We start from the raw sequence: 26,715 nt of genomic DNA on the forward strand, positions 1-26,715 counted from the left end.
CCTAGGGGAGAAGTTCATCCAAGCCTCCCTATTTCACTATGTTGTGGCAGAATCCAACTTGCTTATTGTTAAATTTTCAGGGTTCTTTGTATATTTTGGATGTCAGTTCTTTATTATAGATCTTTTGCAAATAGTTTCTTCCCAGTCTGTGGCTTGTCTTTTGATTTTTTTGATAGTGTCTTTAATAGAGCAAAACATGTTCTTATCAATTCTTTCCTTCATGATGATTCCTTTGGTGCTGAATTGAAAAGTCATCACCATACTTGAGATCATCTAGATTTTCTCCTATGTTATCTTGTAGAAATTTTATACTTTTGCATTTTAATTTTGTGACTCACATTGAATCCTCTCATTACTCCCAGCACCCCATACCTCTGACCCACACCCCAGTTCTTCTACATAAAAAAATAAAAACAAAAATAAAATGTTACCTTTAGAATATATTAAGGGACAGGCCATCCCTAGGCTCCCTGGGATCATGCTAAGGTAGAAAACATGAAGTTGAATTTAATAGTGTTCAGAAACTTGGTGGCTTATCCATGGGGGCCCCACCCAAACACAGAACTAGGAAAGCCACCTCAGCTTCCCCTCTCAGGAAAAATTCTGCAAAGGAACATTCTTGAAAAAGCATACCCAGTCTAAAACTGTATACCACAGGTATTTTGTCCAAATGTGGTAAGAAAGGAGATAAAGAGAAAGCAGTCACATTAAAATTTATTCTAGCAGAAAGAAACATCATGTGTCTGTCAGAATATATCTGATGGTGAAGAGCTGGAGCCAATGGCGAGTTTCACAGGTGTAACGCCTGTCAGCATTAAATGACCACTTGTAGGAGCAGGCCGAGAACCACTGAGGTTCAGCTTGAGCTTTTTTTTTTAATTTATTTATTTGTGCATACAGAACTGGGGTACAGGCCAGAGGCTCAGGGGCGGCGAGAGGCTTCACCAGAGACAGAGTGGGGAGCAGAACAGGCAGATCGATGAAGTACACTGCTGAAGGGAGCAGCGGGCGGGCCAGGAGAGGTCTGCCAGCCATGTGGAACTCCTCCAGGGCAGACTGGGATCGATCTCATGCGGAAGTGGCTTTAGCTTCTTAGTGCTGTGCTTTAACCCGCTGCGCCACCAGGGAGGGCCCAGCTTGAGCTTTTTAAGATGTAAACACAAACATACCAACTATGTGAACTGCCCTCTTATGCCCAAATCTGTGTGGCAGTCAAATCACAAGCACTTTTTGATAACAAAAAGCCAGACAGCATGGTATGGTGAAGGTGGCAGGTGGCACGGTGGCCACACGGTGCCACTGTGCAGCAATGCTGTGGGGCCTGTCAGGCACTGCTGAGCAAGTGACTGAACAGTGGGATGAGCCCAAGTCAACGAAGCACAAATTCCAAGTGGACAGACTTGTACGCCACAGCCCTGCGCTCTCAGAGGGCAGCAGCGAGTAGCAAGGCTGTGTGTGCTGGGCGGGCTGCCAGCTCACGCTGAGGAGTTGGGGGAAAGTGTGAACCCAGGAAAGGCTCTGAAAAACAAATGTGTATCACCCCACTTGGCCCCCACTCTTCCCTGCAGTCCTGCTGCCGGCTCCCCTCCCCCACACTCTGTGGTGCTAATGTCAAGGGCCAGAGACCAAGAGTAACTCTGGCTGGGGAAGCCCCACAGGACGGTTCCATGTTCCATCAACTTTTCCTCAGGCAAACTGAGAGTCCTCTGCCCACAGAGGCCCCAGTGGGATGGTGTGGAAGGTGGTCCTGTTAACACAGGAAGTGAGGTGAGGAAAAGAAAAGCCACGCAGATGTGAGCCTACAACGTCAATGGAATCTTTATTATGCAGCGCATCTGGTGTTTGTGCATCCCAACAAGTATACAGAATACTCTTACAAAACCAAATCCAAGCATTCAAAATATACTGAGTGGAGACTTAACTCGTAGTTGTATCTGGTAAGAATACAATTAACAGGGGCTTGCTGTAACAATATTACGGGGAGAGCCAGAAAGCACAGGAGGAGGAGTGTAAGGACCTAAGTTTGTGCCAACGTAATTTTCTCTTGTTATTGCACTTTGACTCTACACACTTAGTATGTTAAATTTGATTTAACCTTGTAATAAACATTAGTTCCTTAAAACAAACAAAAAACATTACATAAAGACAAAAGACAACAAGTGGACCCAACCACTTTTCCTTCCAATCGTCTGGGTAAGATGCCTGGCCGCTACGGTGCTCGCGGTCACCTCGGCTGGACTGGATGTTAACAAAGCAGATGAAGTTAAAAATAAAACCTTTTAAGAACAGTGGTGCTACTGAACCCCCAAGGGAGGCCGCCATACAGTAAATCCTCACTCAATGCCCTCACAGGTCCGTGCGGCCTGCGACTCTGTTAAGCAAAAGAGCAGAATAAAGCAGGCTGGTCCAAGAGTAACACCCTGCATAACCTGTGAGTGACCCTGGGAGTGACCCTGGGAGTGACGCCGGGAGTAACCCCAGCACCGTCATCCCGTGATATCACCCGCGATACGAGCTTCTCCAGGCTTCTCCGCTTACCTGAGTTACCACACTAGCCCTATCGAGGTTTTTAAAACTCTAATTTAAATAACATCTCCTATTTAGAAGGATATTCTATTTTTTGTCCTTGAAAAGGAAGGCTGGTTGTTTGATCCAGCAAATCCAAAAACTCAAGTTTTGAAAACTCAGAGAACAGCTCCTCTCTGGCAACAGGCTCTTCCCGCTCTGTCCCGCTGACCCCGCTCTGCGAGTGAGGACAAAGGGGTCCCCATCAGCCAGTCGGGACACCAAGCCTGCCACCTCATCATAGCAAGGCCAGAGGGCGCGTCTATTCCCCAAAGTGCTACTACGATCACCGCGTCCGCTCAGCTTCTCGGTGCTAAATCCAAGAAATAAAGTGTCACTCAGCGCAGCTAGCACTCTGGTCCTGCCACTCCTTTCCCAGGCCGCTTCTCTCCTCAGGGAAAACATTCCCAGGCCCCCTTTGGGAGCTCGAGCAGAAACACAAAGACGTATCCAAGCTGACCTGGCTGGTGAGGGCCTTACTGTCCCCCCATTTCCGCGGCAGGAACGTTCCCTTTCCTCCGCCTCCCTTGAGCTTTAGTGTTTTACATGAGGTGTCTGTTCTCTTGGAACTGACAGAGCCGCTGCCCACGCTCTTTGGTCTGGGAAGGTCGAGCAGAGCCTCCTTCCAGTCAGCCCTGAACCCCTCTCTGCAGAGGATCAAGGGAACTAGGACATCTGTGGAAACCCCACCCAACTGACCTGTGCTACCTGCCTGGGCCCAGGGTGGGCTACCGTGCCAGGCCCCCAATGTTTCTCCCCATTGCCCGGCATGAAGGTTTGTCGCCATTCAGTTCTGAAGCAAAGTAAGTGACTTGACTTCGAGAACATTAAACATGGCCAGGTGCTCATTTTCAGGGTGGGGCTAAGTGGTAGTAATTAAGTTGCCTAGCAGGACCCAGCACGGTAAGGAGAATTCTTTCATCTTGCCCTTCTCCCTCCCCCAGCCACAATCTCATCTTAAGCCTTGGCAGCTACCACCAAAGCCAGGTCCGCAGGACTTTGACCAGGCCAAGCCCTCTGCTGCCCAAGTGCCAGCAGACTCCTCTGAATACCCAGTGTCTTCCCAAGTAACATACAATACAGTACTTCTCCCGGCATCCCATCATCCCACTAGTAATGGGTGCCGAGGAACAAAGATTCCAAGTTAGCCAACATTATAAACAAAAGCAGATATACGCGCACTATACAGACATTCCTGCACTCAGCCTGCTGAGTGTTTAAATAACACCTCCAAATATCAGTTTGTGGACTTTGGCTGGCCCGGAGACCTTTAGGAGTATTTTTCACTTTTTCTCAGAATACTTTTTAAAAATGAACTGGAACACAACTACTTATCTCTTTTCTTAGAATGGGTCCCTCCCTTCTAGCCTACCCACACAGACAAAAAAGAAAAAGGTGTGGGCAATTTGCTAGGAAACCGGTGTCAGAGAGCAGAATAAGCCACAGGGGATGAACTGACAAAGAGCCCCATGTGGGGTGAGGGTGGACACTAACACTTTGCAAAATGCTGAGAACATGGTCTCCGTGATGGGAGCACAGACTCCTTGTATGGTGAGAGCTAACAGACATCTGGAAAAAGGACACTAAACATACCGTCCTCAAATTTTCGTACAGAGCCGGTATCTCCCTGTTTGTCTTCAAGTTTAGCCTTCTGGAAGCTCCATCATAGTCCCCAAAGGATAGTGAGCTAATGCTGAGAAGAAAAGAGTGACTCAAAGTATCGCTAAGTTGGTTTTCAAACTGCTAAGCGATACTGAACATTCCACCTCAACAGGGATGGGGCCCGGCAGAACCCCAACAAACTGGGTCACTTCATCATCTGCAAGGCCTGGGAGGAGCTGCAAGTGCTGAAGGGGATACTATGTTCCAATGTATCATATCAGGCTCCAAGACAGTCAAAGAGTTGAAACAGAACTTGAAGTCACAGGAAAACGTTCTTACAGACTCCAGTTACACCCAGCTAATGGCTACAAAGGATGGAGACAGATCTCAAACAACTTTCAGGAGCAAATCTGCCCACCAGCTCACCCCTACTCAGGGACCCACTTCACCCACTTTGGGCCGGGCCACAGGCGGGTGGACGGAGGCCGCCAACCTCCACCATCTGTTCCTTCCCCACTTGACTTTCTAAATCTAGCAGACCATTTTGGTGGAGGGAAGTTTGAAGCCAAGTTCCGAGAGGAACCAATGTTTGTTTCCCTTCTTTTGTCCAGAGTCAGTCTCTCCTGTTATACCCACTTTGTGACAAGCTCTCCCAATGGCCGCAATCCCCTCCTTACTGCCAGGGAGGGCAACCTTCCCACTCACACACAGGGGTGAGGGCACACACCACTACAAAGAGTGTTCTCACTGATTCTCCACCCCCCCCCCCATAAGACACTTTAGCTAAGATAAAAAGATGGGATGGACTACAGGAGAAATTTTGGTTAAAAATCTCATTGATCAAGTTTTTAAAATATCAGCGTTACTAGAATAGAGAAAGAAGTGTTTGATACCTTTCAGGTTTAAAAAACAGGCTAGTAGCCTTCTAGTGGGTTTTGTGTGGAGGCTTACAGCCTCCAGATCATTTCCCACTTTTCAGGTGCCACCAACTTCACCTTGGGTCAGTGCTATTCGACACACACCCCTAAGTACCAGGTTAATTGGTGCTTACCCATCTTGAGATAGAATTTTTGTCCCAACCCTCAGGGAGAAGAACATACTATGTCCATGGGTTAGCAGTAACTGGAAACCCACTAGTGTGCTCACAGGTGTGTATGTTTCTCCTGTGGCAGCTAGGAGTCCTCCCCCAGAAGTCAGCCTTTGCGTCCCATACATGTAAACTCACTGGCCGTACAGAGCCCATTCTCTGTTTCTGGCTCCCACACTGGGGCCTCAGACCTTTGCAACCAGAGAGCTGGTTGTAGGTGGCTGGAACCAGGCATCCACAAATTATATTTTTGTTCCTATGTCCCAACAATCCCAGAACCAAGCTCAAATTTTCTAAGGGTGCTGATAACTGGGTAGAACCAAACTATTCCTAACTAGAGTCAAAATTATAAAACGATAGCTTTGAATACTACTGCACTGCAGCGTCCCACTTGGCAGTGAGCAGGCCATGGTAGCGTGGACTCTCTTTTCAGTTCCGAAGCCAGAGCACTGCATTCTCCAGCTGCTACTCATGCCCTGGACAGTGTGCTGAAGGGGCAGCTGGGGTTGGTGGGGGAGGGAACAGCCATCCTGAGTCAGCCTGGAAAGGTCTCACGTGGCCCAGCCAACAACAGCTCCCTTGGGAGCTCACTGTAATGAATAATGTCAAGTTCTCCTCATAGAGAACTCACCAAAAGGTGAGGAAAGGGAAAGAAATAAAAGAATGAAAGAAAAAGGTATTTGCTTTCAAGTAGAGTCGTCTAGTCCTCTGTTTGGCTGCTCAAATTTTGACTTGCATAGCCGGTCCATGATGCCCTGGAGCATGGGCTGGACAATGCCCAAAAGAGGTCTCTGAGAAGGGTCACCATCCCAACAGGCTTCCATCAGCTGCCAGCACTCCTCATCAAACACAGGAAGGCGCTCTGGACGGGCCCCTTGGAAGAAAGGAGTGTGAAAGTCAGACCAGGGGCTGTGAGAGGGAAACTAATACAAGAAAGAGACGTGATCAGCTCAAAGCTGCTCTCCAGCTGGGGCTCAGGCTGCTAAGGAACGCAATGAGCTTTGGCTTCCACTGTGACGATTAGCTAGGTCACAATCTAATCGTGAAGGAAAACTGGAACACACTAGCAAGCTGAAGGAAGTTGAAGACTAGGAAAATATAAAGGGAAAAACTTATTTCAGACAGTTCAGTAAAATGCTAAGGAAAGATTTGACTTAAGTGTCTTCTCTGGATTCCAGAACATCTCAAACATGCATGTGGTCAGGCTGTGGAGAGGCTGGAGAGGGGGGCAGGAGGCACCTGGGGGCGTCTATGCTCACCAGAAGAGTTGGGACAAGTGGGACTTGGTGCTCTTACCTCTCCGCACATTGTTCCAGAGATGGTCTTTGCTGGCACACCTCTCAAATGCCTCAGGGAGCTTGACAGAGCCCGAGCAGATATACCAGAAAAGAATGCCAAAGGCGTAGACATCCACAGAGTTATCATACTTTCCTACAACAGCAGAGGAGGACAGAGTTGGGATTGGGAAGACCGCCTCGCAGTCTTGACATGTTTGTTTGTAAAGCCTTTAAAATGACCATCTTTCATAATGACCTGCCAGATGACCGTATTTATAACATGCATTTTACAGTATAAAAAATGATGCTACTGTGAGGCAGTAAATATTAAGAGAGCCAAGACTAGAAATTGACAAAGCAAAAGGAAAGTAAGGTTTTTTACTTTCATGGGAAGACAGAAAGATTACTCCTGAAAGATCATACTTGGAATATACAAGTAGGTCAGCAGGTAGGAACCAGAATAAGGATTTTTAAAGTCAGGAGAATCTGGACTCTGGGCAGCAGAAGTCATTCATGCTTTAGAGCAGGTGGTGACGTGAAGAAGACATGGTGACTGAGCTGGGCTCACTAAGAAGACAGAAAACTCACAAACAACCAAAACTAAGCGGCAAGAGTACAACAGGTACCAGAGAAACACAAAGGACCATAAGAATCTACTACAAACACCTCGATGCACAATAACTGGATAATCTTGAAGACTGAATCTCTAAGACTGAATCAGGATAAGGTAGACAGCTTAAATAGCCAATAGCACAATCACAGGGCCCAAAAGAGTAGTCAAATCTTCCTAAGAATTAACACCCAAGAACAGGTACTTGTTCCAGTGAATTCCACCCTACGTTCACATCAGCATTATTCTTTTCTGTTCGTCACTCATATCAATCGCAGTATTGTGCACCTTCTTCCTCTGAACTCATGTCAAGCCTGTCCCTTACTCTGGTCTCAGCACCATACCAATGTAATTCTGGAGACCCCACACTGGCTTCCTTACTTTGGTTCTTGCCATTCATAACCCCTCTACCTGCTGCTGTTGAGTTAACTGTCCACAAACATTTTCTTTCCTCCTTCACCTCCAACAGCTCAATAGCTCCTTACTGCCTCCCTACCAAGCCTTATGAATTTCAAGTTCAGTGAAGTTTATCTCCACCTTTTTCTGCTACTATTCCCCAGCCAGATTTGACTTGTCGTGCTTTTTTCTACTCTATGATTTCCTTCATGTTTCTCCTTCCTCAGCATTCAGAATTTTCTCTCCTTCATGAGCCATGATTGACCTCTAAAGACAGAGGACCTAGATTCAAATCCCATTTCTAGCTCAATATTTTGGGGCAGCTTTTTAAATCAATCTTGGCTCACCTTAATTTTATCCATGATATGGACATTAAAATACATTAACATCCCCACAGAATTATTGAGGACTAAATGGATTGTATATGTGAAGGAAAAAAATTGTCTTATCTCTCCCTACCAATGGATTTTTCCAGATCTGACTCAAGTTCTAGCTGAAATCCTATCTCTTACCACAAAACCAAACAATTCAACTTTGATTTATCATTCTCAAGCACCAGTACTACATTAAGTAGCATTTAATTTAGCACTTAATCATATGCTGTCTGTTTCTACTCCCTAATTATTTTAGCTCTGTTCAACGTATCTGTCAACTATAAGGTGTTTAATGATAGGAGACAACTCCTAATATATATGAAGTTAATCAATCAGTACTTTATGATTAAGTAATTGGTTGACTATGGCAATGACGGCATTAATAACCCAGAGACATCTAAAAGAGTATCTTGTGACTCCCATTTGCTCTTTTCCTCCTCACTCCTTTATGTCTTCATTTCCCCCGTACCTGTCTTAGGTGTCCCGCTCTCTGGTTTCTCCCTTGCCTGTACCCCACAGGGTAGCAGTCAGGGTTAAGGTAAAGAGCCCTGGCCAAACCCACCTCTTGCCCTTTAGCTTACCTGTGAAAAGTTCGGGGGCCATGTGGATTGGTGTCCCCACGATGCTGCCTGATATCATGGCCTCTGGCTTGCAGAATCCCAAATCAGTGATCTTGGCCCGGTTCTGCTTGTCCAGCTGTCAGCAAGCAGAGTGAGTCACCTTAGGGCTGACCCTGCACCCACTCCCAGCTGCATACCCCATCTCTCTTCATTTTTTTAAGGTTTACTTTATCTATTTATGCATACAAGAACTGGGTGTAGACCAAAAATGTGTGTGAATACTCTGGTGAGAGGATACACCAGAGACAGAGTGGGGAAAACAGGCAGAATGACTGAAATGTACTCTGAGGGGAGCAGTGAGGAGAGTGGAGAGGTCTATTGCACCATGTGGGGCAGCTCCCTGGCTGGGGAGGCCACAGTGGCTGGCGACAGCTTGATAGCACTGAGACTGTGCCACTAGGGAGGCCCTGCATACCCAGTCTCGAAAGTAGGTACATACTACCTCACAGCAGTATTTAATCAGGCCTTTTCTATCCTCCCAGTCACCAGATTTAGTCCTCTTACTCCTGCCTCCCAGACCACAAGCAACCTGACGGTGGAGACTGCCTCTTTCACCCTTGTAATCCCAGCACAGAGCACGGTACACGGGACCAACCAGAAACTCAACACATCTTGGAAGAAGAATAAACAATAACACCGAGGAAAGTATTTCTCATTTAACTGCCAGACTCCAAGGCAGAAAATAATAAATGAGTTAGAAGGCTGACAGCCTCTCTTCAGCTGAGGAGAACTTGAATTCCCTATCACTTCCTCTCCTAAAATTCTAAGACAATAAACCTGCGTTTCCTTTAGCTATTGACAAGCCTCCTAGGTTTCAGGTTATAATTTTAGTAATATCTTTCCCTAATCTATTAGCTGTCATCTTCATACATACTTAAGTACTGTCAGAGACATTTCAATGATAATCCAATATACTTTCAGGAGAAGTATTTTGAAAATTTCTTTATAATTTACATAAGAGAACTAGTGGGTTCATAACTATCTAAACTTTTTTTTTAAAAAAAGATTTATTATTGGGCCCTCCCTGGTGGCGCAGCGGGTTAAAGCACAGCACTGAAAAGCTAAAGCCACTTCCGCATGAGTTCGATCCCCGCCTGTCCCGGAGGTGACCACATGGCGTGGCAGACCTCTCCTGACCCGCCCACTGCTCCCCTCAGCAGTGTACTTCGTTGATCTGCCTGTTCTGCTCCCCACTCTGTCTCTGGTGAAGCCTCTCAGCGCCCCCGAGCCTCTGGCCAGTTCTGTATGCACAAATAAATAAATCTTAAAAAAAAAAAAAAAGATTTATTATTTATGCATACAGCACTGGGGTACAGGCCAGAGGTGTGGGGGTGGTGAGAGGCTTCACCCAAGATAGAGTGGGGAGCAGAACAGACAGATCAAAGAAGTTCACTGCTGAGGGGAGCAGCGGGCGGGTCAGGAGAGGTCTGCGGCGCCATGTGGTCACCTCCAGGGCGAGGACTGAAGTAGCTTTAGCTTCTTAGTGCTGGGCTCTACCCCGCTATGGGCCCCAGGGAGGGCCCATTATCTTAATTTTTTAAGGTGCTTTTACCCATCTCTGCCATCATCCAGAATCATTATACTCAAGATATGGAATTCTCAAAAGTATCAGTCATCAAAGTAAAAAAAAGGGGGGGGCCCTCTGCTGCTTCCCTCAGCAGAGTATGAGAGCCAATCTGCCTATTCTTGCTCCCCACTCTGTCTCTGGTGAATCCCCTCACCCCACTGCACCTCTGGCCTATACCCCAGTTTTTGCATTAATGCATAAATAAATCTTTTTTAAAAATGGCTAGACTAGGTTATAGGAGGCTAAAGAAACTGACAACAAAATATACTCTAAAATCCCTAGGTAGGAGGCTGGATCAAACAAACCAATCATATTTGGGATAACTGGAATATGTTAATATAATATTAACTGATAGCAATATAGTAACATTAAATGTCTTGGTGCAATGATGGCATTCTAATTACAAAGAACATTGTCCTTTTTTTGGATGATACAACTTGAAGTATTTAGGAACAAAGTGTTATCTGTTATCAATTTTCACATAGTTCAAGAGAAAGTGGGAGTAGGGTAAGGAGAAAGAGACATACAGAGACTGAGTCCGCAGGAGAAAGAGGGGCGAGAATACAAGTCAAATGCAGGGCATGGCGCTTGTTGCCACACTGCTCTGTCAGCTTCTCTGCTCACATGTGGTGGCGTGAAACCCGCCCACACCCCCCATGTAAGTTATGCCTGTGGAGCACCCCTGCTCAGGTGTGAACCAAGCTCCTGCCACTCCACCAGCCCTCCTGGGACCAGGTACATAACATGTACCCCCCGAAGGGGTGGCTTCCTCTGCACAGTGGCAGGGTGTTATTCTGGGGAGGCAGCTCTCACTTACCAGCACATTCTTCAGTTTGATATCACGGTGGACAAGTCCCTGGCTGTGCAGGAAACGGACTCCTTCTACCACATCGAGGGCTATCTGTAAACGTTTCTCCAGAGTCAGCCCAGCCTTGGGGATACAAAAGAGCTAATGTCGCTAACTTGTCTGAATAAACTGAATTTCCTCCGTGGGGTGCAGAAAGAGTGTCTGCACTGGGGTACACAAAGACAGAAATGTGGATTGAAAATAAAGGAAGAGGAAAGCAGTAAGAGGGAAGAGGAGGAAAAGCAAGGAAGGGGAAGCTCTAAAGCAGGCAAAACCTCTCGCAGACAATCCCCAAACGTGACCAGGAGAGGCCCAGGCACCTGAAGGCACCAGCTCATTCCTAAGCCCCACACACGCAGAGACTGCGCTGAGGCACACAGCACTTCAGGCCCCTCAGGCACATTTATGTCTGTGGCTTTGTCGGCTTGGTTAACCCAGGTTTTGTTTTATGGGTTCAAATACCAAAGTCACTCATCCTGCCTCTACCAAGCCTCTGATTTAGGGTCTCCTGAATTCTGGTGCCACATCACGAAGCAAAAAGCTGAAATGTTTCTCTAGAAAAGCAGCCACACTGAGCCTTGAGTCTCTGGAATGAAGAGGGCGGCTACTTGCAGAGGTGTCCTGCTCATCACACTGATCTCTCACGGTTCTTGAAGTAATCGCCCAGTTTCCTTCTACTTTACTTCTGGGAGTTTCCACGTGGCAGGAAACCAACCCAGGTCTCTGGGGTTAGCTTTTGCCAACATAGGAGGTAACAGACGACTTTTGATGGTTGTTTTAAATGAGGGAAATTAAACAGCAACTGACATACTTCACTTTCAATCAAATAAAATCTTCCAATAGCTTCTCAGAATTTGAAATCCTTGGGGATTCTAAACATTCCTGGTCTCTCTAGCTTCAGCCTGCAAGGCCTTCCTGACGCGGCCACTCCTTCCAACTGCCCCGGGCACACGTCAAGCTGTGTTTGTCAGACGCAGACGCCACACTGCTACAAGTCTTTTCTGACTTATCTTAAAAGGCCCCAGCAATTACACGTTTTGATATCCCCCATGGTGCTGGACACAGGGGCTTGCGCAAGCAGTCATTGACAAATCTGCTCAACCACAAAAATTTTATCTGCTGAGAACAAAAAAAGGGAGAGAACGCAGAAGTACAAGAAGCCAGATTTTCTGTTCTTCTAAGTAGTCTAGAGCTTCAGCAGCACAGGGGTAAACTGGTGAGTTATAGTATTCTGGGTACAGAGGGAGTCTAAAATAGATTCGTAAGAGGTTTTTTTTACCACACATTTCACTATTCCTCTGTCAATTTAATTCTGCCTTTCTTAAGATTCTGAGAAAATTTTTAAGTTTTTTAGAAAAGAGGATAGCAAAGCTGATAAGGCCCACGGTATTTTCCGAGTGTGAAGCTGATGCGAAGCAGGGAGACGCAGTTGTGGGGAGCCGGCTCCGCAGCGGGCCCGCGGCCCCTCACCTTCAGCCCCGTGTAGAGGTCCCGGTGCAGCCGCTCCATGATGAGCAGCACGGCGATGCTGGAGCCCCCGCCATAGCTGTAGTCGATGACGGAGCCGTGCAGGTCCACCAGGCGCTCATGTCTTGGCAGAGACCTGGGGGAGAAGACAGGGCTGGGCCCAGGCCGACTCGGACTGCACAGCAGCCACCTGGGAAGGGACAGCCTGGAGGCCGCGCTCAGCCCAAGCTCGGAGGGAGCGGCCTTCCGTGCTGAAGGTGACCTCTGACAAGGACAGAGAAGCATGGAAAATAAAAGTCAATAGGCCTTCACAGCTGAGGAAGAACACAAACGGAGGGAGTAATCTGAGGAAGCAGGGTGGTGACGGAAGGAGAAGCAGAAAAGTCAGATGCAAAAATAGCCTTTAATATTCTGAGACCCGGTCAGGGGGGACAAGGTGTGCTAGAGCTCTTGGTACAAAACAGACCAGGTTTCTGGGTTCTCTGGAACTCTCTCCCTAAAGAACAGACCACAATCTACCTCATGTAGTGAAACTCCAATGCCAGGTCATTCCAGTGCTTCTCATCTGAAGGGACAACTGATTTAAGGGCACAAGGAAAATGCCCCGCCCAGTTGTCACATAGGTACACCACGCCATACTGGCCGCGGCCCAGCTCCTGTCCCAGTTTAGGTTTCCCTGTGAGCAAGAGAAACAGAGGTAAGGCAGGAGGAAGGAGGCTCGCTGGACAACATTCCAAAAATGCTTGGCTGTGGAACTGTCTAAAAGTAGGAAGCTGTAATCATGCCAAGGGAAGAAGTTCTGGCATCATCCTAAAGCCACAGAAAGTAACCTAACTGGTTTGATTTAAATAAACTCTGCTCTTGTTACCTGAACTACATAAATGGTAAGGCCAAACAGACTTTGGGAACTAAGAAATGTCAGAGGCTGCTTATGCAGCGTCACAAGAAAGTAGCTTTAGACACTGGGAGAGTCCTCCCAGTTGGACATGAGGTTGTGAGCTATGCAGAATCCTCCAGTTTACTTGGGAATAAAAAAGAACTAACGATGCAGCAAGACGTCCTGTAGAGAACGGCTTTCCAGAGAAAGGCGGGCCAGGCGCGGGGCGTGATCTTTCCGCACCTTCAGCCACAGATCTTCAGTTTTCTCCAGTCGGCCTGAATGACCAGCTTCCAACTGGAAGGAAATCAGAAAAGACATAAAAGCTTTACCAATAACTAGTGTCGGTTTCCTTACCTCTTGTATAGCAGAACTACCTCCTAAGGATGATAGTGAGGGTTAAATAAGGTATATGTAACATTCAGCTCTGCGAATGACACACGCCAGGCTCTCAGCAGGTGGTAATTTTCCTCTGGATGCATAACTTCTGTCCCTGCCCCCAACACGTACACACCCCCCAGTGACAAGTAGATATCACTTGCTTCTGAACTAGTATAAAAATTGGAAAGTCAACCCTTTCTGTCATTCATTCATAAAATGCTATATTAACTTGTATAAAATTTTTACCTCTCAATTTTCATTCCTTACTCAGTGAAATGAGAAATTAAATGAACTCCCTCCCCCTTTGCCCCAGCTAGAAAAAGATCCACGTGGAAAATATACTGATGAAGCTTCCTGTAATATATTATCATTTAAAAGAACAGAAAATACTGATGATTTAGAAACAATTGTACAGCAAAATGCTCCCCGATTGCTGAGGTGTGCCGCTGCTGAGTCCACCTCTATCTCCTATCCTACAAACTCACCTGCCTCAAGGAAGCTGCAAAAGCCTCATGGGAACTATTGAGCCGCGTCCGGAACTGGCTGCAAATGCTCTTGGCCAGCTTGGAGGCACTGAGGCTCTCAATGGCTTCCTGGGCCACTCTCCTCTTCCACTCTGTAGTGATGGCAGGTGGGCTCACCCACGTGATGCGCTGGATGATCTGTCAGGATAAGGACAGCTGTGAGCACTGAGGGATGGGCAACATCCTCCTTTTCTGGGTAACTCGCTCATGAGGAGCAGGCTCTTAAGGCAGGGGCCATGTCATGCCAGGACCCACTTTTCCATGACCTCAAAATCAGGACTCGGCTCAAAGGAAAGCATCAAAGGCCACCGGCCCTAGTCTATGTGCTCACAAACCTCAAAACATTAAACTCAGTGCCAGGGAGAAATTCCTTTCTGAGGTCGGTAAATAACTCCACATAAGAGCGAGATCACATGCAGAAAAAGGAATCACATTTACGGCCTCTAGCAACAAAATCTGTCTGGTTCTACAAAAACATAGGCTGGGGTTGGGGGCATCAAAAATGAAAACACTGGTAAAGTGGAGTCTTACAGCTCCGTAAAGTCATTTAAACACACCAATTTATGAGCCAAGAGGGGTGATGTTAATATTTATTTTAGAACAGGCAAAACCCAGAATACTTTCATGTAGGCAAAGGCCTCCCTGAACTACCCGAAAGCCCACGGTGTCAGTTCTCTATAAGTGACTGAGGTTCATGTGAGCCAGCTATGAGTTGAAGCTTTTTCTCTAAGCAGTCTCTACCTGTTTGATTTGCTCCCACAGCATCCTAGTGACTGAGGACCCTGAGTGAAATGTAACTTCAACGTGGTAAGCAGCATTTAAGATCTGAAAGAAAACAAACGCACAACAATCAATGTGCCTGAGCAGAGTGGCTATTTGAAAAATGCAATATGTGATATTTATCTCAAGAACCTAACCCTCAGGGACAGGGCGGGTAACCCGGGACAATAAGGACATCCTACGGTGAAGGACACAGCTGGACTGCTCGTGGTGACCTGAATGCAGAACAGGCAGAGGCACACCTGGAACTAAGTCATGTTTCCTCGACAAAAAGTAGGAGAAAAAGGACCAAAGTTCAACCTGAAGCTCCCAAGTGGCCTCATGCAGAGTCAACACAGGCGGATTATCTAGTTTGTGAGGGGCCTCCTTCATCTTCATCACCTTCCTTTCAACTGCAGCTTCAAAGCAGCTCCCACCCACAATGGTCATGTTGGAGGGGAAGCAACATGTCAAACTACCAGTCAAAAGCCTAAAGGGGAATTCTTGGCTAGCCTGGATCAGGCCTTGTGTGGGTTTAGCTTCATGTGTTACCTGTGGCGTGGTATTTGAGTACCTGTTTGAGATAATTACTGGTGATGTGAACCGAGACATCCTGAGATTTTTCCAGGCTCTGCAGACACCGTTCCAGGGTGCCAACGAAGCTCTCGCGCAGGTAATCCACCGAGCTGATCAGCTTGTTGGCCACAGCCTGGTTAAGCTGAGAGATGATGAGTTCTTGGATCTGTCTGATGCAGCACTTGATCTCTCTGGGGCACACTGGTTCTCCGTTCTCGGGAACAATGACATCTATGGAGGCACAGAAATTAGCTAAGTAGCTCCGAAGAGGAGGCCAGGAGCTGGCGGTGATAAAAGACACAGTGGCTCGAAACTCTGAATGTGACCGGGGCCATGTGCCTCTGAGCTCAGGTGGCTACCCTGACAGGACGCCGAGAACAGCTCTCAGGTCACTTCTACGGAAGGGGGAGTGACACTGACACAATCTGAAAGGCACTGAACAAGTAACTTAACCATACATACCCTCTGACCTATCTATTCTGCTGCCAGACATTTACTTTTCTAGAAATACACCCTTACCAGTCCTGGAGACGAATCTGTACAAAAGAGACTAATGTGGTATAGTCTATAATAGCTGGGGGGAGGGAGGGTTGAGGGTAGAAAAACAAACTTAATGCCTATCAATAGGGGTCCAGCTAGAAGACAAATTTATATGCACATTGATGGAGAGATCTTAAGCTATGAAGTTAAGTGAAAGAGCAAGGGTCTGGGTGGGACTGGATGGCGGGGACTAGATGACAGTGGCTCAGCACCTTTGACCTCTCGTAAGGCCCAGATATGCATATAAGTACCATATTTTCTTTAAAGATTTATTTATTTATGCATACGGACCTGGGGTGCAGGCCAGAGATGCTGGGGCAGTGAAAGGCTTCACCAGAGACAGAGTGGGGAGAACAGGGAGGCTGGCTGAAATACACTGCTGAGGGGAGCAGCGGGCGGGTCAGGAAAAGTCTTCCGCTGTGGGTCACCTCCAGGGTGGGGGATCGAACTCACACTGAAGAGGCTGTGACCAGCTTGCAGTGCTGTGTCCTAACCAGTTGTGCCACCATGGAGGGCCAGTACCATATTTTTATTAAGTATGTTTCATAACACTTAGCATGAACGTATTACCTTTATTTAAAAGCAGGAACTAGCCACAGAAACGTGGCTCCACAGGACACGCTCCTCTAAACTACTTATCATTGCCTTCAGAACACCGGAAAGGCCTTAGAACAAGATAAGCAGCAGATATAGTCACGCCTGGCACAAAGCCACCTAGGTGAGCAGACCCATAAACCTACCACAGAGTTCACAGCAGACATCGGACCTGCTTGTTCCCAGACATCCCACATCTGCCGTACTAGTCACTATATCCCAGGCACCAAGCATGGCATGGCTGGCACATCACAGTCAAGCATCCTGCCACCTGTCAGTCTTTATCAGCTGCGGCTCTGTGCGTTAGGAACTGCACTCATGCTCCAGGGCTTTTAATGTTCAGGAGATTTCCACTGCCAGAAAAGTGTTTCTCAGAAACTCCTTTCTACAGTGGGATTTCAGCAAAGTGGTATCTTTGCTCATCTTGAGAAATACCTATAAGAAATCGTGCTTGCTAAAGTCAACTATATCTTTGTATTTCTGTAACATGTAGACCACCACCCACACACTCCCCATTCTCCAAAGATGTACTGTGCACAAGTCTCGGCACTTGCTACAAAGGATATGATAGAGAGTAAGACCTACATGTTATTCTGCTTTAACTCTAGGAATTTAGAAAATAGTCAGAAGAACATAAATAAGAAAGTGAAATACAGCAAGTATTTCAGATGAAATCATTGCGACTGAGAACCTAAATCAAAATCTCCAAACCACGCCACTTTAATTGCTAGACAGTGGAGCCAGGCTGAACTGACACCCAGGGTTTATGCAGTAACCATCATGCAAAGCCAGCAGCATCTATACCTCCAGCACCAAAAAGCCTGAACTGTCACTTCGGTCCAGCTTTGTTAAGAGCCCTTTGTGAAGGACAGCCCACAAAAAGTAACACTGGGGAAATCCTCCTGATTTGGGTTGCAGGAGCAACCTTAAAAGAAAACACAAAAGAGTAAACAAAGCAGGTGAAGGTCAAGGTTAAAGCACAACCCCAAGCAGCTCCTCTCCCACACCACGAGAGTCAAGGATACAGACTTAAACCAGAGAATAAAGAAGGCCGGCTGGACGAATTTACCAAAGCTGGGCTAAGTGCTGGGAAGGGAGGGCAGTGGGAGCATCCGGGAGGTGGCCATCTTAGCTAAATGACTAAAGGTGGTTCCTGGCGTGACAGTGAGGGGCCTGTAGGCAGGGCGTCCTGGCCCCCTCCAGCTCACAGGGACCTACCTTTAAACTCCATGTTGGCGGCATCATCCAGAAGTTCCTCCTTCATGGTGTTCAGTGTCTCAACAATCATGTCTTTCATTTCCTCTTGCTTTCGGTTGGCAATGTTCATCAGGGATTCATACAACTCATTCTCCTTTTTTCGTGTGTATTCCAGACGCTTGGGAGTAATCTGCAGGTCCCGCTGCATGTCAAAGGCCTGATTGATAAAGATGTCCAGGCAGCAACAGTGCACCAGGTTCAAGGCCTTAGCTGCCTCCACCAGGCGAGTCTGTAGCACCTGGTGTGAGAACGTGCTCAGGTGTCTCAGTTTCTCAGTCTGCTCCACCAACATGCTCTGAGCTTTTGCGTCCTGGCTGGGGGTCCCACAGTTACAGTGACCGCTGCTCAGATAGCCCAGGTCAATGAGCTGGTGATGAAGGGGTGACCTTTCATTCTCTGTTCTTCTGGGAGAGGAGTCAATTATCTCTGAACCCAGCTTCGGCACTTTGAAAAAGAACACGGGAAAGGAGAAATACTTGCGAATTTCCTGAAGCTCCTGCTCATCCCTCTCAGAGAGTTCATCTTTGTGGAGTGCATAGGTTATCACAGGCAAGAAGTCATTCACCAGATCACTCAGAACATCCACTGTGGGCCGGAGGCCTTGGCATGGCGCTACCACAATGTCCACTTCCTGGAGGGGAGAGGGCTCAGGTTAGCAGTCCACAGGAAGAATCAACCCCTGCCTCCCCGAAGCCCTGCGCTGAGACCAAAATTCAGATCTATGATGGGGGAGCTGGGCTTGGGTTGCCCCTATCATTTGTCCTCTTCTCTTCTCAGTTGCCAGCACTCCCTGGGGCAGCCTTTGTGGTGGGTCCTCAGCTAGAGAATGAGAAACAAGTAGAAGGGATGGCCCTTTAGCAGGTCTCCCGAAGCGTTAGTCAAAGTCTTGGTAATACCCCTGGTCTCACGATCACCTGGCCTGGCTCTCCTGGGAAGGTCACGTCCTTTTCTGAAAGGTGAGGCCAGTAAGTAGGGAGGGCTCCAGGGACCACTAGATCAGAAGCGCTCACCCAGCAGCCACAAGGCAAAGCGGCCGGTGGAAACCAGCATCAAGGGCGATAGAGAGAGCCTGATCCCCGATGCCCACACCACTGCCACAGCAGCCCTCGGCTGCCTGGCTTCAGGCTTCTTTTATGTAAGGGGGGACAAAATTAACCTGTCATACTTAATTAAGCAAGCACCATTTCTCTGACAGCTGGTTATGCCTGAAACCAATCCTAACCAATATACCCAAAGTCCCTGAAGTGACATTCAAGGATGATGGTTTAGAGACAAGCCTTGCCCAGGCCCTTCGCAGGCAGCCTGTGCTGTGTGCGCTCTTTTTCTGAAAGACGTCGAAGCTGACTGGGCTGAGCCTGTGCGGCCTGGCTTTCCCAGGCCTGCACGGACTGGGACTCCCGCCTGTCAGTGGCCCGGGACTCATGCCTGTTGGCAGCCCTGGATGCTGCTGGGTGCCTGCAAGCTCAAACTCAATCCTCCACAAAATTCTGGCATATTTTATAGGACTAGAAAAGAACTCCACACACATTTATTCAAGTTTGTGTCCTTAAGAGTTGTCAGAGGTTGAAACATTTTTGGGAATTGAAAAGATATGCCATTTGTTTATTTTCTTTCAGAATAATTCTGAAAACTAATTGTTTTGACTCCTTATCTGAGAAACAGGTATTTCTAGTGAAAGGTTTTTAAAAATCAAAATCTGGGACACTTTTGCCTTTTGATCTTCTTTCTCTAGACAAGACAAGACAGGGAAATAGTCTATCATTCTATTGTCTATTGTCTCTGCTGTGTGTGAGTGTGTGCTGAGTGTGTGTGCACATGGGCATTAACATCCCCATTCCCAGCAAAGCACAAAGGTCTCATTTCCCCCCACAAAGAACTAAAGCTTTCTTCCCAGGCGGGTTACCTAACCTGGTTCACTTGGCTGGCCGCTGTGAACCCCCCAAAGCTAAAAGTGCATTTAGCATCCCACCATTTGAGCAAACACTGCAGAAATCTACCTACTCTCTATTCAAGCCTAGACCAAGAAAAAATGCACTGTTCTAGCTGGGCCTCAAATTGCAAGGAATGTTTTCTGGTCAGAAGACTAATCTGACGGTCACCCTACTGTTCAAAACCACCCCCTTTCACCGTCTTGAGTCATACTGCTGAGTAAGAATCACTTCAATGAGGCGCATTCAAGAAGTGGGTGAGGACTTCTAAGGCTTAAAGTAGTAAATACAACTGCAAAAAATGCCAACAGTATAATTGTATACAGTAATTAGAAGAGAATCACAGGGAAAGTTATAACACAGTAGAGAATCATAGATGAGAACGGCTTTTCAAAATATTTATTTTAAAATTGCAAAAATGTCCTAGATTTTGTTCAGATATAAATTTTATAGTTACAAGTAAAATTTAAAGATAAAAAGTTTTAGAAGCTATAAAACAACCAAAATTAAGGGCCCTTCCTGGTGGCGCAGCGGGTTAAAGCACAGCACTAAGCTTAAGCTACTTCCGCATGAGTTCGATCCCTGCCTGCCTGGAGGAGATCCACATGGCGCGGCAGACCTCTCCTGACCCACCCGCTGCTCCCCTCAGCGGTGTACTTTGTAGATCTGCCTGTTCTGCTCCCCTCTCTGTCTCTGGTGAATCCTCTCACCCTCCGCATCGCTGGCCTGTACCCCAGCTCTATATGTATGAATAAATAAATAAATCTTAAAAAAAAAAAAACAACCAAAATTACTTTCATCGGGAAAAAAGCCTAAGTACTCAAAACCAAAGTAAGTTGTTTAGAATTCAGACCACTAAAGGACTTTAATGAGAAAAAAAGCCTAAAATCTCAAAATCAGGCTTGTTTATAAACTTTTTTCAGGAAGAATTCTGTTTGCTATTTATTTGACAAATTTTCCTAAATTCTAACATAAATCCCAGGGTTTCCACTTTGTGTCTGCAACAGAACCATCAGCTAAGCTGTCAAGACCCTCTGTGGGACCAATATCCTTTTCTGTTTGTTTTAATTATGCTACTTTTATTGAGGTGAGGGTGGTTTACATTATTCTTCCTAAGACCCAGCTGCCTTTATAGGGGCAAATTCAGGTTTTTAAAAAAGGGATTTGGGGCTTCTTAGTGGTAGGTACCGAGAGAGGGCCGCCCCCAAAAGCATCTTGTAGCCACAGAAACGCCCGGAACCACATGGCACGGCCACCAGTGCAGCATCTGCGCTGCTGGCCGGTATTCTGGCCACCACGCTGTTAGGCCTGCGGGTAGCCCGGCAGGAGCGGGGCCAGACTGGAACATGGTGTGTGATTCTGCAACACTTGCTGTGAAGGGATGACTCAGCCCCACAGTCACAAACAAAAGAGAAGCCAGCCCTGTCTCCTGGAGACAGGGAGTGAGAAATAATAATACAGAGACCATGAACCGGGGCGGTTCTGGACCCTATATGGCCACCGCAGAAGGAAGTGTCCCGTTAGACTGCTTCCGGGAGAGCGGTGCTCCTTCCTGGCGCTTCAAGAGGGCTCGGTACTTGGTGAGCATCTAATGAGTAAAGGGATGCCTTTACACTTTCAGCCAGCTTATGTAAGATTTTCTACCTTTTAACCCAAACCCCACATGTCTGGAATTGCTATTCACCTCTACTCCAAGAAGGAAACAGTCATTCTGCCCCTAATTCGAACAAACAAAAAGAATCTCGAGGGCCCCTGAGAACATCCCATAATTCCCATTTTGAAACAGTGAATTCCCATTGAGATTTCTCTTCCACAGTGCATTCTGCACACATCTATGGACTCCATGGATTGATGTGTTACCATCAGTTTTCTGGGCAAGATTAAGCAAACAGCGAGGAGACTCCAAAATACCAGAATTCACCTCTTTGGGCTTGTCTTGATGCAGACTGACACTAATTCAGATGCCAAGAAGCAATCACTCAGTCAGTGAGGAAACCTGACCAGAGAACACGGACATGAACCCGTGAGAACACCCCACTCTACGCCATGTTCCCAGCATTCAGTTGCAGCTGAGGATGATAGTATTAACTGATGCGTCAGCCAGAGGCCAGTCATAAACTCACACTCCAAGATGGTAGGGCAGTGTCTCTGCCAGTTCTACAATTCTGAAGTCTCACGTGTATGCCACATAGAAAAGCAGACTCTCTGCTAATCCTGGCCTTGCTCCACAGGCGGCTCAGCCTGGACCTCGGCCCCAGTCCCAAGTCCACTATCTCTACTGTCAATCCTCCGTCCGGGCTGTCCTCACAGGGCAGCTGAGTAGTTTTGTCTGTTTGCTTTGATACATGTTTGATTTTTCTTCATTTTTATAGTTTCCTGAACTCATTATCATTCTTAAATGCTAACTAAGAAACAGATAGCAGGAAAAATACTTCTGTTTATGTTGCATCGCAGAAAATACCTGGACTCTTGCTCTGACAAATGATCGTGGAGCAGGGAGCTGCAACTTAGTGGGTTTCTAAGGTGTTAACAGCCTCATAAGCAATCAGAGCTGATGAACAGCTTGCACAGAACTTTTCTCTGAGCAGCCAACACAGAATAGATCCAAGCTCTGGTCTTGGGTCAGGATGGCAACTCAGAGGCCAGAAACAAGACTTGGGAGAAAAACCGTCATCCCAACTAAAGTCTTAAAATAGTCACAGAAAGCATGAGCTCATGATGCTAAAAGTGCATTTACAACTCCAAACACCCCAAAACAAAAACTTTAGCTGTGTCTCATTCCATAAGCATGAAGCCTTAAAAGTCAAAATTATCTTCCCCATACTTCTTCATACTGCAATCAACCAGGTAGCAGACAGGTTGACAAAAATGTACTCAACAGCCACTATCAATCTACCTTGTGGACACTCAAACACCTGGGTATCCATAGATGTAGATAAAAGTGGGTACCTGAAACTTTCTCCTCATATAATATATTCAACTAAAAATAAAAGTAGAATAGAAAAGTAAGAAAGGATGAAAGGAAGACTATCTTTGGACCTTAAAATTTCACCATCTTTGATACTTGTACCCCCATGTTTATTGCTGCTTTATTTACAATTGGAAAAACATGGAAGCAGCCCAAATGCCCAAAAGTAGATGACTGGATTAGGAAGATGTGGTACATATATACAATGGAATATTACTCAGCAACCAAAAAAGAGAAACACATGTCTTTTGCAGCAACTTGGATGGAGCTGGAAAAGATCATGCTGAGTGAGATAAGCCAGAAAGAGAAAGAAAAATACCGGATGGTTTCACTCATAGCAGGAGTATAATGGACCAGGCGAGAAAATAACAAAAATAATGAACAACCATAGATCAGAGACATTCTGTGGGGATGGAGTGGGAATGGGATCAAAAACGGGGGGAGGGGAAGGGAGGGAAATGCACGGGACTATGGTGGTGGCACAGGGGTGATTTGGTGATGGGAAACCCATGGGGATTACAATTGAGATGAAAAAAAAAATGTGAAAAATGATGTAAAAATAAACTTTTTAATAAAAAAAAAAAATAAAATAAAAAAAAAAAAAAAAAAAATGGGAGTAAGATATGAACTGACACCTAACCAAGGAAGATACATGTATGGAAATGAACATGTGAAAGATATTCAACATGATTGACATTAGAGAAGTGGAAATTAAAACAAGCAACAGGAAGATACTACCTCATGCCTGTTAGATGACTAAAAACTAACAATACTAACTGCTGACAAGGTTGGAGAGCGAGGGGAACACTCATTCATTTCTGATAGAAACACAAACTGACACAGCCTACTTGGAAGACAGTTTGGCAGTTTCTTACAAAGTTAAACATGGTCCTGCTGTATGATTCAGCAATTGTGTTCCTACTTATTTACCCAATTAATCTGAAAACCTGTGTCCACACAAAAGGCTGTATATGAATGTTTATAACTGTTTTACTTATAATCATGAAAAATTGGAAGAAATCAATTTTTTTTCAATAAACAGGTATTCCAACAAAAAAAAAAAAATTTCACCATCTTTGTTATTTATTTGTAACTTGTTTCATTTCAATACAAAGTAAGTCATACTGAATATGAAGAACTTCGTCTCAATAACAAGAGCAAAATAATAATTGTAAGTAAATTGAAAACAGAAGGATTTAAATTTCACAAAAGAAAGAAACCCCAGGGTGGATGGCTATCTGGGGTGGGATGGGGAATACTGATTTATTATTTCAGAGGGAAGAGGAAATTAACTGGCTGACTATGTATCAGACACTGTGCTAAGTGCCTTATTTCAGATCCAAAACACTCCTAAAACACACAACTACTACCTGCATCACACCAATATGGGAGTCCAGCACCTGAGTCACAGGGTTAAGTAACAGTCAGGATGTAAATCCATACCTAACTCTACACATCATAACTTTATTTTTTTATTTGTTTTTGTGTAGAGCTGGGGTGCAGGCCAGAGATACAGAGGGATGAAGGGATTCACCAGAGACAGAGTGGAGAGCAGAAATGACGTATCTACTGAAATACACCACTGAGGGGAGCGGCGGGCAAGACAGGAGAGGTCCTGCCATATGAGCTGGGCTATATGTAGGTCAGCTCCCTCACTGGAGATTGAACTTCGGCCATGGCAGTGACAGCACTCAACACCCCTGGCCATCAGAGAGGCCCTCCATAAGACCATGTTTAAACAATGACCAAAACTCCACATGTCAGGAACTGGGCTGGTGTCAGGGAAATGCTGAAAGGATAATAAAGTATGGACAAGATTCTTCAGGGGACCCCACAATCTGTATCAGAAGGCTGGCTACAAAATAAACAACCTGCTATGAGACAATCCTGGTTGAGATACCACAGAAGAAAATCTAAAGAAAATGTTTTTAATAGCTCCAACAACAGAATTTCTGCCTTCTGAAAGTGCTTGCGACCTCGAGCCTCTGAATCCGGGGCTTTTCCTTACTCCCATCATCCTCCACTGTACTTTTTTATGGGGGTACAGGCCAGAGGCTTCACCAGAGACAGAGTGGGGAGCAGAACAGGTGTACTGACTGAAATGCGCTGCTGAGGGGAGCAGCAGGCGGGTCAGGAGAGGTCTGCCATGCCACGTGGGGCAGCACCCTGGCCGGGGTTCAAACGTGCTACAGTGGCTGTGGATAGCTTCATAGTACTGTGCTTTAATCATTTGGGCCAGCAGGGAGACCTTATCATCCTCCACTGTAAAGGATCTTTGAGATAGTAAGAAAAGGGCAGAAAAAGAGGAAGACCTTAGAAAAGGGAGAAGACAAAAGAGGAAGATTATGAAGATGATGGCCGTAATCCCTGCCAGATTTCCTCCCCAAAATCTAACTTTGGAAGGTCAAAAATGAATCACTGGTGGTGAATTGAGAAAACAGGCTCAGGGCAAATTGTTCTTAAGGGATATCAAGGCTGGGCCCTCCGTGGTAGCACAATGGGTTGAAGCACTGCAAAGCACGGTGCTGCCGCTTCAGTGCAAGTTTGATCCCCAGCCCAGGCGGTGACCCACATGGCGCGGCAGACCTCTCCTGACCCGCCCACTGCTCCCCTCAGTGGTGTACTTCATCCATCTGCCTGTTCTGCTCCCCACTCTTTCTCTGGTGAAGCCTCCCACTGCCCCTGCACCTCTGGCCTGCACCCAGTACTCTATGCATAAATATGTAAGTCTTTAAAAATAAAGGAGAGAAATCAAGACTACTGTAGTGAGCTATAGGGATTTTAAAAATCTTGCCCCTAAACCACACATATCCTTAAAAGGTAAATTAATCTATAATAGGTATTCCCAGGTTTCTTGGCAAACAGCAATATATGAAGGACAGTGACATTTAGCAACATATTGCAGTGTGTGTTAGGGTGAGAGATGTCAAAATCAAAGAATACAGGGTTACTGCCTAAAAGAATTTATAATTTATTTATTGCCTGAATTTCCCATATCCTTTAACACAGTTAGGTAGTATCACTTTAGTTCTCTGTCCTTTTTGCTTCACAAAATCATGCTTTATTTTAATTAGGTTTCTAGAATAATTCTTTATTTTTCTGTTTTATAGATATTGCCCCAACTTTGTTTCTTATTCCCTGGAATGGCCATTTTGGGCCTACTGCCTTATACTCTCTTCTCCCAAAGTTTTCTTCTTGTCATGAGGACCCTGTATTCTTTCCTACTTTCTAGCAATCTTTCAACCTAGTCACTTCCAAAAGAAGACAGAATATCTAACTAAAGTAAAGCATAGAAAATTAAGTATTTTATATGGCAGAGTAAATGCCAGTAATTAAGCAAAAATTGTTTAAGTCAACTTGAGGGTTACAACTTTACAAAAGCCTCTGTCATCTGAAGTAAGAGCTTTTATGATTTTGGTTTGTGACAGTATCTCTCTACTGAGAAGATAAAAATATCATTGTCAGGCCTTCACTGGTGGTACAACAGGTTAAAGTACAGCACTATGAAGTGATCTGCAACAGGAGTTCAATCCCCGGCCACGGAGCTGGCCCACATAGCGCAGCAGACCTCTCCTGACCCACCCGCTGCTCCCCTCAGCAGTGTACTTTGTCGATCTGCCCGTTCTGTTTCCCACTACATCTCTGGTGAATCCTCTCACCTCCACCCCCTGCACCTCTGGCCTGTACTCCAGTTCTTGTATGCCTAAATAAATAAGTCTTTTTCAAAAAAATCATTGGCCATATATCAATAAAAACTCATTACTTTCATTGATAGATATTGAATTATAAAGAAAAAAAGCATTGTTACTCCAAATGGTTAGGGATAAAAATGGTTTTAAAACAGTTTATTTTAATTCCTGAAATATACCCTCCAGACCATGAGCCAATAGCTGTGTCAG

At 45.9% G+C, this 26,715-nt stretch overlaps 1 protein-coding gene across 1 annotated transcript in view; it reads right to left on the minus strand.

The window, feature by feature from the left end:
• Positions 1-1,128: 1,128 nt before the first annotated feature.
• DSTYK (dual serine/threonine and tyrosine protein kinase) overlaps positions 1,129-26,715 on the minus strand; it is a 54,525-nt gene continuing 28,938 nt past the window's right edge. Inside the window, exons 3-13 of the mRNA XM_012726922.1 lie at positions 17,882-18,551; positions 15,528-15,760; positions 14,936-15,019; positions 14,156-14,332; positions 13,457-13,586; positions 12,932-13,088; positions 12,416-12,548; positions 10,916-11,029; positions 8,493-8,607; positions 6,551-6,685; positions 1,129-6,128 (exon numbers count right to left, since the gene is read on the minus strand). Of these exons, the coding sequence (XP_012582376.1) occupies positions 5,941-6,128; positions 6,551-6,685; positions 8,493-8,607; positions 10,916-11,029; positions 12,416-12,548; positions 12,932-13,088; positions 13,457-13,586; positions 14,156-14,332; positions 14,936-15,019; positions 15,528-15,760; positions 17,882-18,551 (2,136 nt within the window). The 3' untranslated portion in view covers positions 1,129-5,940. The remainder of the gene's footprint in view (positions 6,129-6,550; positions 6,686-8,492; positions 8,608-10,915; positions 11,030-12,415; positions 12,549-12,931; positions 13,089-13,456; positions 13,587-14,155; positions 14,333-14,935; positions 15,020-15,527; positions 15,761-17,881; positions 18,552-26,715) is intronic.

The sequence above is a fragment of the Condylura cristata genome, unplaced genomic scaffold (assembly GCF_000260355.1).
Source record: "Condylura cristata isolate star-nosed mole 26May11 unplaced genomic scaffold, ConCri1.0 scaffold00018, whole genome shotgun sequence".
Taxonomy (NCBI): Eukaryota; Metazoa; Chordata; class Mammalia; order Eulipotyphla; family Talpidae; genus Condylura; species Condylura cristata.